Raw genomic sequence first — 11,556 nt, 5'->3', positions numbered from 1 at the left:
TAGCAATTTGGGGGGGGGTAGAAATTTTAGGGCTCATTCACCTCATATGTGAATAAGCCCCCCCCCCCCCAAAAAAAAGCAAAGAAATCTTCAAGTTATTTGAAAACGGTCACACTGGAGCGTGCATGGGGGCTAGGTGTCACATGTTCCATTTCCAACCTGTGCACGTCAAATAGGGTTGCCACCTCATTCCTTTAAACCCGAACACGTATGAATTACACAGGTTCTGAGGCTAATTTATTGCAGATAAGGCACCACATGATTTTAATTACCACCTAATGAGCCACAGAACCCCTGTACTTCATACGTGTTGGGGTTTAAAGGGATGAGGTGGCAACCCTAAGGTCAACACGGTTGGGTAACTAACGCAACTGAATGGACGTGGTGTGAATGAGCCCCAATAATTGGAAATGTGTGAGGGGACTCCCTAACAACAGTTCTTTATTTGTTTATGGTAATATATGATGGCATCGTGTGTGCTTTCACTATTTGTTTCTCATGATGTCACTGACAGGTTTTCCTTTGGACTGGACATCACAGAACTCTATGGGAAAATCTACAGGGCGCCATTACGACACGTCTGAGAGGAACCCTATATTAGGTAAGGGCGGAAGTGGGCGGGCACATTGGATTTTACTAGACTCTTCCGCGGGCGGAGTTACGGCACGTTTACGTCAGTGACGTCGCGCCCTAAAACCCTTCTCTTCAAGAGCTGGGCGTTCATTCAGGCCATACTACCGAAAGACGAGGGAACTTAACGCGCAGTAATTGTACATTTCCTTTGCTAAAAAAAAAAATATGATGAACCCGACTCGGTTTAGAAATGGCAGAATCATCCAGTGTCACCTGCTGTACGGAGGAGGGGGGTTGCTCCCCTCCAAGGACACCCCGGTGGTCGCCTTAGACAAGGACAACTGGAGGAGGCCCATAGACTACAACGGGGACGGCTCCTTACCCAACTCCCAGGGCGAGCTGGACGAAGACGAGGATATGGAAGTGCAGTCTGATTCCCGGGGATCCACCTCCCCTCCACTCACCCCCACCGAGGGGCCCCCGGACACCCTCACCATGGAGACCCGGCAACTCCTCTACACCCTCTTCAGGGAGGAGGACGGGGGGAGCAAAGGGGCTGAGAGCAATACCAAGGCCCACACCACCCTGCGCAGGGTCAGCGCCGAGATCATCGACAAACACAAGGTGGCCTTCCAAGGTGAGTCCGCCATAGAGAGGGGGACCACCTACCGGGACCGACCTCCATAGAGAGGGGGACCACCTACCGGGACCGACTACATATAATTTTTTTTTTCACAACTAACTTCCATATAGATGGGCCACGTACCACCACTGATATCCTCCATAGAGAGGAAGGGGGACCACCTACCACCACTGATGCCCATCGTAGAGGGGGGGGCACCTACTGCCACTGACGCCCTTCATAGAGGGATGGGGGAGACCACCTACTGCCACTGATGCCCATCATAGAGGGATGGGGGAGACCACCTACTGCCACTGATGCCCATCATAGAGGGATGGGGGAGACCACCTACTGCCACTGATGCCCATCATAGAGGGATGGGGGAGACCACCTACTGCCACTGATGCCCATCATAGAGGGATGGGGGAGACCACCTACTGCCACTGATGCTCTACATATAGGGATGGGGGAGACCACCTACTGCCACTGATGCCCATCATAGAGGGAGGGGGGGAGACCACCTACTGCCACTGATGCCCATCATAGAGGGATGGGGGAGACCACCTACTGCCACTGATGCCCATCATAGAGGGAGGGGGGACCACCTACTGCCACTGATGCCCATCATAGAGGGAGGGGGGGACCACCTACTGCCACTGATGCCCATCATAGAGGGAGGGGGGAGACCACCTACTGCCACTGATGCCCATCATAGAGGGAGGGGGGGAGACCACCTACTGCCACTGATGCCCATCATAGAGGGAGGGGGGGAGACCACCTACTGCCACTGATGCCCATCATAGAGGGAGGGGGGGAGACCACCTACTGCCACTGATGCCCATCATAGAGGGAGGGGGGGGAGACCACCTACTGCCACTGATGCCCATCATAGAGGGAGGGGGGGAGACCACCTACTGCCACTGATGCCCATCATAGAGGGAGGGGGGGAGACCACCTACTGCCACTGATGCCCATCATAGAGGGAGGGGGGGAGACCACCTACTGCCACTGATGCCCATCATAGAGGGAGGGGGGGAGACCACCTACTGCCACTGATGCCCATCATAGAGGGAGGGGGGGAGACCACCTACTGCCACTGATGCCCATCATAGAGGGAGGGGGGGAGACCACCTACTGCCACTGATGCCCATCATAGAGGGAGGGGGGGAGACCACCTACTGCCACTGATGCCCATCATAGAGGGAGGGGGAAGACCACCTACTGCCACTGATGCCCATCATAGAGGGAGGGGGGGACCACCTACTGCCACTGATGCGCTACATAGAGGGATTGGGGGGAGACCACCTACTGCCACTGATGCTCTACATAGAGGGATGGGGGGACCACCTACTGCCACTGATGCCCATCATAGAGGGAGGGGGGGGGGCACCTACTGCCACTGATGCCCATCATAGAGGGAGGGGGGGGGGGACCTACTGCCACTGATGCCCATCATAGAGGGAGGGGGGGAGACCACCTACTGCCACTGATGCCCATCATAGAGGGAGGGGGGGAGACCACCTACTGCCACTGATGCCCATCATAGAGGGAGGGGGGGAGACCACCTACTGCCACTGATGCCCATCATAGAGGGAGGGGGGGAGACCACCTACTGCCACTGATGCCCATCATAGAGGGAGGGGGAAGACCACCTACTGCCACTGATGCCCATCATAGAGGGAGGGGGGGACCACCTACTGCCACTGATGCGCTACATAGAGGGATTGGGGGGAGACCACCTACTGCCACTGATGCTCTACATAGAGGGATGGGGGGACCACCTACTGCCACTGATGCCCATCATAGAGGGAGGGGGGGGGGCACCTACTGCCACTGATGCCCATCATAGAGGGAGGGGGGGGGGGACCTACTGCCACTGATGCCCATCATAGAGGGAGGGGGGGGGCACCTACTGCCACTGATGCCCATCATAGAGGGAGGGGGGGGGACCTACTGCCACTGATGCCCATCATAGAGGGAGGGGGGGGGGACCTACTGCCACTGATGCCCATCATAGAGGGAGGGGGGGGCACCTACTGCCACTGATGCCCATCATAGAGGGAGGGGGGGGCACCTACTGCCACTGATGCCCATCATAGAGGGAGGGGGGGGCACCTACTGCCACTGATGCCCATCATAGAGGGAGGGGGGGGGGCACCTACTGCCACTGATGCCCATCATAGAGGGAGGGGGGGGGGCACCTACTGCCACTGATGCCCATCATAGAGGGAGGGGGGGAGACCACCTACTGCCACTGATGCCCATCATAGAGGGAGGGGGGGAGACCACCTACTGCCACTGATGCCCATCATAGAGGGAGGGGGAAGACCACCTACTGCCACTGATGCCCATCATAGAGGGAGGGGGGGACCACCTACTGCCACTGATGCGCTACATAGAGGGATTGGGGGGAGACCACCTACTGCCACTGATGCTCTACATAGAGGGATGGGGGGACCACCTACTGCCACTGATGCCCATCATAGAGGGAGGGGGGGGGGCACCTACTGCCACTGATGCCCATCATAGAGGGAGGGGGGGGGGGACCTACTGCCACTGATGCCCATCATAGAGGGAGGGGGGGAGACCACCTACTGCCACTGATGCCCATCATAGAGGGAGGGGGGGAGACCACCTACTGCCACTGATGCCCATCATAGAGGGAGGGGGGGAGACCACCTACTGCCACTGATGCCCATCATAGAGGGAGGGGGGGAGACCACCTACTGCCACTGATGCCCATCATAGAGGGAGGGGGAAGACCACCTACTGCCACTGATGCCCATCATAGAGGGAGGGGGGGACCACCTACTGCCACTGATGCGCTACATAGAGGGATTGGGGGGAGACCACCTACTGCCACTGATGCTCTACATAGAGGGATGGGGGGACCACCTACTGCCACTGATGCCCATCATAGAGGGAGGGGGGGGGGCACCTACTGCCACTGATGCCCATCATAGAGGGAGGGGGGGGGGACCTACTGCCACTGATGCCCATCATAGAGGGAGGGGGGGAGACCACCTACTGCCACTGATGCCCATCATAGAGGGAGGGGGGGAGACCACCTACTGCCACTGATGCCCATCATAGAGGGAGGGGGGGAGACCACCTACTGCCACTGATGCCCATCATAGAGGGAGGGGGGGAGACCACCTACTGCCACTGATGCCCATCATAGAGGGAGGGGGAAGACCACCTACTGCCACTGATGCCCATCATAGAGGGAGGGGGGGACCACCTACTGCCACTGATGCGCTACATAGAGGGATTGGGGGGAGACCACCTACTGCCACTGATGCTCTACATAGAGGGATGGGGGGACCACCTACTGCCACTGATGCCCATCATAGAGGGAGGGGGGGGGGCACCTACTGCCACTGATGCCCATCATAGAGGGAGGGGGGGGGGGACCTACTGCCACTGATGCCCATCATAGAGGGAGGGGGGGGGCACCTACTGCCACTGATGCCCATCATAGAGGGAGGGGGGGGGACCTACTGCCACTGATGCCCATCATAGAGGGAGGGGGGGGGGACCTACTGCCACTGATGCCCATCATAGAGGGAGGGGGGGGCACCTACTGCCACTGATGCCCATCATAGAGGGAGGGGGGGGCACCTACTGCCACTGATGCCCATCATAGAGGGAGGGGGGGGGCACCTACTGCCACTGATGCCCATCATAGAGGGAGGGGGGGGGGCACCTACTGCCACTGATGCCCATCATAGAGGGAGGGGGGGGGGCACCTACTGCCACTGATGCCCATCATAGAGGGAGGGGGGGGCACCTACTGCCACTGATGCCCATCATAGAGGGAGGGGGGGCACCTACTGCCACTGATGCCCATCATAGAGGGAGGGGGGGACCACCTACTGCCACTGATGCCCATCATAGAGGGAGGGGGGGCCTGCCACTGACCTCTGTACAGAGATTATCCAAGCAGGGTTAAAAAATAAAGCTTTAATTTGGGGATATTTATAAAAAAAATATATATATTTTTTAGAGATTAATATCCTTAAATATTGAAACTTATATTTTTTTGCAATGTCTAAATTTAAAAGCAAAAATCACACAATATCCAAAAATTAAAGAGTAGAGAATTTTTTTTTCTTTACAAAAAGAGGCTTTATTTAGAGCCATTTATTCATTTTTATTTTTTCCCTGGATGGTTTAATTTTTCATCTATTAAAAAAATAAAATAAAAAAAATTATAATTTTTCAGGAGAAAATAATTTTCTGCAATGTTTTTAGGTAGTCTGAAGAAAGGGGAAGAAATACACTGCCTAAGAGGAGAGAAAAATATTTAGAGAGCTGCTTTAACTTTACATAAATACTGCAGACTTCTATTTGTATAAGGTATATAAGAAAAGGGGGGGGGGGGGGTGCTTTTATTTTATTTTTATCATTTAAGATAGTTATTGGACTTTTTTATTTTAAACAGTTTTGAATAATTTTGTTCTGCAGGAAAGAGGGGGGAGAAATCGCACAACTAGACATGTGTGCAGAAATGTGGCCCGGTGTTGCCGGCTGTTCATGTTGTACGTTTATTTTGTGTTGGAGTTGATGGTGGATTTGCATAGCGCTCTTTGTGCTTCTCTTGGTGTGTATTTGCATGTGGTGGGCCTGAGCCGCGCTCTCCGTGCGCACACTCACTGGCTCTGATCCCTCCACATCCAGCTGGATGCAGCTTTGTGTATACGTGGTGTACAGCAAGCACACAGCAATGCTGAGACTCCACCTCACATACCGATCTTCTTCTTCCTGCTGGATGTGTGGCTGTTGTTTGTTCGGTGCTCACAAGTTGAGGAGCCAGTTTTGCTGGATTAGCAATTATTCATGTAGAGCTCATATCCGCCTTCATTTTTATTAATAAAGTCTTCCTTTTATTGCGCTGGATTACATTTTTTTTTTTTTTTTTTTTTTTTTTTTTTTTTTTTTTTTTTTGTGATTATTATAGTTTGTGTTATAAAGCTGCACAGATTTTACCATGTCAGGTCAGCTAAAATCTGCAGCCTGTGATCTGACCATTTGGATGGGCCGAGGTGGGCACAGCTGTTTTGACAGGTCAAAAATGTGACCAGCTTTGCCCATAAATGCCTGTTTGGCAGCTCTTTGCCCCTTCTAGTTGCAGTCATACTTTTGACTGTGTAGGCGGCTTTTTTTATTGTTGCAATCGTGTTATCAGATAAGACCGGTTCCAGGTCCACTGGAAATTTCCACCGAGTACAGTATGCCCTTATGTTCTAAGATGTGTGTTTGTGTTTATTTTTTATTTTTTTTATCTTTTTTGGCATCCCTGTCCAATCTTTTTATACTTGGTGCTTTTTTTTTATTTATTTTTTTGAGGCATGTTGCCTAGACCAAAGAATTTTAAACTGCAGTAACCCCTGCTGGCTTGCAAGCTGCATCCTGTTTAAATTCTTCTATAATTTATGGCCGTCCCCTTTGAATAATGCATTATTCCAGCACAGGGTTTCCTCCCCCCTCCCTGGTTTCCATTGATAATCTGGTGTTTTTCCAGACAACTCTAGCAAGGCAAGAGAGTAAAATGAAACCCAGTTTGGTATTTAGGTTGTGTTTTCATACATCCTGTTTTGCAACATTGAGCAATGAACTAAAAAACATATTTTTTTTTCTTTAATCTTCAACACTTCCTCCATCTGTCAAAGGTTTTTGTGGCACCGAGGTTTGGTAAAACATTGAGTTGCCAGGTCCATAGATCTTGTATTTTGTAAAGGCCAGTAACTAGCAGCAACTGCAACCTATTCTGTTGACTCCACTCTGGATTTTGTTTAATCATTGTTTTCATTTGGGACCAAGTCACCAACTTACCCAGGGTTGTCACCTTTTTAAAAGTGTGTGTGTGTGTGTGTATAGATATAGATAGATTGGAGGCCTTGAACTATGTTTCAGCTCCTCTGCTTAATCTTCAAACTGTGGCCTAGTTCTGGGGATGTCAGGACATTTTCTACTGTCAATGGCTACACTGCAGCTGCCCCCCCCCCACCAGTCTGAAGGATGGTAGACTTGGCCCCTTTTTGTTTAGTAAGTTTGGAGTCCCCCCTCCATTTGAGTGATCCCTAAACTGTAGAACATTTTCAATCTAAGATTAAAGCGGGAGTCCGCGTTTTTTTTTTTTTTTTTTTTTTTTTTTTTAAAGCCAGCAGCTACAAATACTGCAGCTGCTAACTTTTAAAATAGTGACACTTACCTGTCCAGCGCGCCCGCGATGTCGGCACCCGAAGCCGATCTCTCGGGTGCTGCCGCCGCCATCTTGGGTATGGGAATCAGAAAATGGAGCCTTTCGGCTTCATTTCCCGGTTCCCTACTGCGCATGCGCAAGTCGCGCTGCGCAATAAGGATGGACCCGCTGCCTCTGGGATCTGTGTGTTTCCCAGCAGGCAGCAGGGGACTTTTGGAAAAGGGCGTAATCTACGCTCCTTTCCGCAGAGAGCTATCCAGGAAGTGGGTGTGCAGATACCTGTACTGTACAGGTACCTGCACCCCCCTCCCCCCTGAAAGGTGCCAATTGTGGCGCCGGAGGGGGGGAGGATTCCAATGAGCGGAAGGTCCACTTTAGGGTGGACCTCCGCTTTAAGTCATTTGCCATAACTAACTTATTTGACACCACAGGCAAGAATTTTCTAAATTGGAAATTGTGAATGAAGAATATAAACCAGAGTGTAACATGTTGTCCTCCACACACAAGTGGACAAATTAAGAGTTCAGGGCAGCCCAGAGTAAGCTGTTTTTTGAGGGTGGGGGGTGTTTGGAAGAACCAGTTCCATTGACATGCCTTGAGAACCTTAAGTTGGGTACCAGCTGTAACTTTAAGGAGCATTGGCTATCTTGCTTCTGGAACTTGGCCAGTTCTTTTCCTAATATTAGTGGCCAATGTAGATGTTGGTGTAGATCAATTCACCACCTGTCAGGTGAACCCCATAGATTCCTCTACTAGGGTTCCTTCTGAGGTTCCTATTTCTTTGCAGCCTCTCAAGAATTGTGACCGTCTTCTGAGTTGTCTGTTGGGTAGGGGCGCTCTTTAAGTTGTCTATTGGAGTGCACTATAGAACCAGTTGGAGGTTGACATAAAAACACTAGTTAAAAAAAACATCTAAATAGAGGCTTTTAGGTATTGAAAGTCCATTGTTTACAAAATGTTCAACACTTGAGTGTTTGTAGATAGAACAGTGTGATCAGAATTGTTGCAAGGTTAAGTGCAGTAAAAGCAGTCCTGCATTTTAGTGAATTGGTCCTTATTTGTATCCATGTGCCTGTCCATCAGTCCTCACAGATTTTATATATATATAATTAATTTATATATTTTTATTATTTTTTTTTGACAGTGGCCTTATTTTTATTAAAGCAATACATTTGCCTGAATGGGTTTCTTTGGGAGTCTGCATTCCATTATTGCACTTTGAACTGAGCTGATGTTTGCAAAAAGCTACTGTTGCTCCAGGTTCCTTCTGCTTTTGTCATTGCAGAAGTTTCTGTTTTAGTGGTGAATGGGAATAGCTGTGGGCTGATTTATGGTAACTGAAGCTAAAATGAAATCGCTGTCTAAAATCAGCCAATCAAATTTCATATTTTGACAGCAATGAGGAACCTACCAAAGTTGCTATGTGCATCAGCTGTAGAATTGCTTTTCTTTTAAAGGGGAACTTTTTTTTTTTTTTTAATAGAAATAAAAGTTCTCTTAAAATTTATATTAAGAGAACCCTTGACTGGTTTCTTAACATCTTCCCTTCAGCATTCCTCCCATCAGCCATTGTTAAAGTTTGCATCTTGAAATGGCTTTGGCTCTAGGTGGTGGACATTTGACACTCACAGAACAGATTAACTTTAGGCTGAATAAATTCTGATCATGTGTTATGCCTGGCTTTGCTGAAGCTATCACTGGAAATGTTTTTTCTGGATATTTACTTGGATACTTAGTAGTCTTCTCTCTCTTTCCTAGGAATGTTGCAAAGGTTGTCTATACAAGAAGAAAACGACATTCAAAAACTCTCCGGAGTTCCTTCTATGGTCTTCAACGATGGGATTACGAACTGGGGTCGGATTGTTACCGTGATAAGCTTTGGTGCTTTTGTGGCCAAACATCTGAAGGGCATAAAGCTGGAGCACTGCATTCGCCAACTTGCAGACGACTTTGCAGATTATCTTATGACCCAAAAGCGAGAATGGATTGTACAACACAATGGTTGGGTAAGCATCTTGTGCTATTGCTGGACTCTTGTTGGATCTTTTGGAGAATGGGAATTTCCAGGATAACAGACCATGGAAAGATGGCACATCTTGGAGATGTGTGCCAGACCTTTTTAGGATGTAATTAAAAGATGGCCTTTTGAGTGTCCCCCCATATCCACAGCCTACAAGAATCTTTCATCCTGAAGGATCTGATGTCTGTGTAAAGAGGTTGCACTGGTGACCTCTCCCTCCAGTGCCTTTTTTACTTTAACCTGTAGCTTCATAACGTTGAGACCCAGGCTTGGAATAGCTAGGCATATCGGTCTGGCTTTTCTGGCCAAGGAAAGTGATTGAGAAAATACAGATGTCTAATCCCAAGATTTCCCTCGCTTTCTCTTTTGTCGACTGGAAATGCAGACAAATATCCCTAATTGGACACAGATGGCAATACAGCCCAATGCAAATGTTTTACCCATTGCTACTATGGCTGTCACTAGTATAGTGGTGTAGTTTTTTGCTTTTAGCCGAGTTATTCTCCTTTTTTTTAGTGCCACTCAAGATAGGGTAGAGACAAACCTTTTATCACTTTAAATGTCTAATCTATAAATGTTACTCTCGTTTTTACTATTTGAATGAGCTGTTGGTGAATTAACAGGAGACTTAACGTTCTTTCTGCCTTACAGGAGGGTTGTGTGGAATTCTTCCATGTTGAGGACTATGAAAGTGGACTGAGGACTGTGTTGATGGCCTTTGCAGGAGTAGCAGGTCTCGGAGCAAGCCTGGCATACATGATACGGTGAACTCATGTCTGACGACTTAGTTTTTAACTGATACTTACAATTACCAACAGTCTTCGCTCGTGGCTTCTATGAGACCGTAAGAAAGAAGAGATATTTATTGCTCTGTCTGCCACCCACCATTTGCCAGAGTCCAGATGCAAGCTTGGGCTATTCCTTCGACCAGTGGAGGAGAATTTATTTTTATAAAAGAATATTCTTGACACAAGCCATCTTGTCATTGTTTAAAGTCTATTTTTTTTTTCTACAAATAAATTAATATATTTTCGCAAAAAGTGTGAACTTTTGTTGAAAATTTAAAGGTACACATCTTTCAACTCCTTTGGTGCCCAAATGAAAGCCATCCAATGGCACCAAGGGAATTGAGACTATAAGTGGTAACTCTGCGCCTGTAAGTAAAATGTATATGTCTGTAAATATGTATAGCGGTGCCATCTAGCTGGTGTACAATACATCTTACCATTGTGAATTTTGTTTGTGACCACATACCCTACAGAATGGCAGTTGGATATTTTTTTTTTTCTCCCCACTTATTAGAATTTTTTATTTTTTTTTCCCCTCCAACATGAGGGACAAATTCGGACTTAATCTAGGAAGCCTTTTTTTTTTTTCTCTGCATGTTAAAGACTCATCTATTGAATAGTCCTGAAATTGTATTAGTCTAAAACTGATGTTATTTATATGCTATGATTCCTCCTTTTTATATATATATATATATATATATATATATATATAAATACACTGGTCACTAAAAATTCCACTTCGATTAACTTTAGTGGATTAGTGAGCTACATTTGCTGGAAAAACTGCTTCCAATGGCTCCTTTTTTTTAGGTGACAGATCTTCTCAAAGACCTTCTCACTTGATCTTCGAATGCAAAGCTAACATTTTTCAATCACCAAATTCCCATGAGTTTCTTGGGCTTGTATCTTGTTTCATGTTGAATGTTTTTAAGGAAAGAAAAATGTATCTTGCCTTGAAATTCCCAAGTCTTTTTTTTTTTTTTTATTTTTTTATTTTTTTTTTTGTTCTCCCTAAACTTGGGTTATGTTAACCTGTAAAGGGTTGATTGGTTTAGTTTCTTGACTTGCCGTCAAGGAGTACCAGTAGTTAATCTTTTGAAACCATAGGTATCTATATGTGGTGCTAACAGGTGTTTTTTTTTTTTTTTTTTTTTTTTGTTTACGTTGAATAAAATCCCTATTTTGGTTATATTTTGTATCCTTGCGTTATTAGAGTGAGTGGGTTCCTGACTTATGACTAAAAAAAAGCCAATTGGATAGCAATAATACAAATTGCTATACTTGTATTTCATAAATAGTGGACTTCTGTTGGGGTAAATGACCTAAGAGAACTGGTCATCTATACCCA

At 47.5% G+C, this 11,556-nt stretch overlaps 1 protein-coding gene across 1 annotated transcript; it reads left to right on the top strand.

The window, feature by feature from the left end:
- Positions 1-702: 702 nt before the first annotated feature.
- MCL1 (MCL1 apoptosis regulator, BCL2 family member) lies at positions 703-10,460 on the top strand. The gene is made up of 3 exons (XM_077464225.1): positions 703-1,210; positions 9,159-9,406; positions 10,072-10,460. The coding sequence occupies exons 1-3, from the start codon at positions 799-801 to the stop codon at positions 10,186-10,188; spliced, it is 777 nt and encodes a 258-aa protein (XP_077320351.1). The 5' UTR covers positions 703-798; the 3' UTR covers positions 10,189-10,460.
- Positions 10,461-11,556: the final 1,096 nt, after the last annotated feature.

This window comes from Lithobates pipiens, unplaced genomic scaffold (genome assembly GCF_037356315.1).
Source record: "Lithobates pipiens isolate NorthernLeopardFrog02 unplaced genomic scaffold, aLitPip1_a1.2 Scaffold_30, whole genome shotgun sequence".
In the NCBI taxonomy this organism is placed as follows: Eukaryota; Metazoa; Chordata; class Amphibia; order Anura; family Ranidae; genus Lithobates; species Lithobates pipiens.
Note: the sequence above shows the minus strand (reverse complement) of the source record. Positions and strands in the feature narration are given on the sequence as shown.

Coding starts and splice junctions, on each gene's coding strand:
- MCL1 (XM_077464225.1), top strand. CDS start 799: ATGATGAACCCGACTCGGTTTAGAAATGGCAGAATCATCCAGTGTCAC. Junction 1,211..9,158: donor ACACAAGGTGGCCTTCCAAG/GTGAGTCCGCCA, acceptor TCTCTTTCCTAG/GAATGTTGCAAAGGTTGTCT. Junction 9,407..10,071: donor TTGTACAACACAATGGTTGG/GTAAGCATCTTG, acceptor TCTGCCTTACAG/GAGGGTTGTGTGGAATTCTT.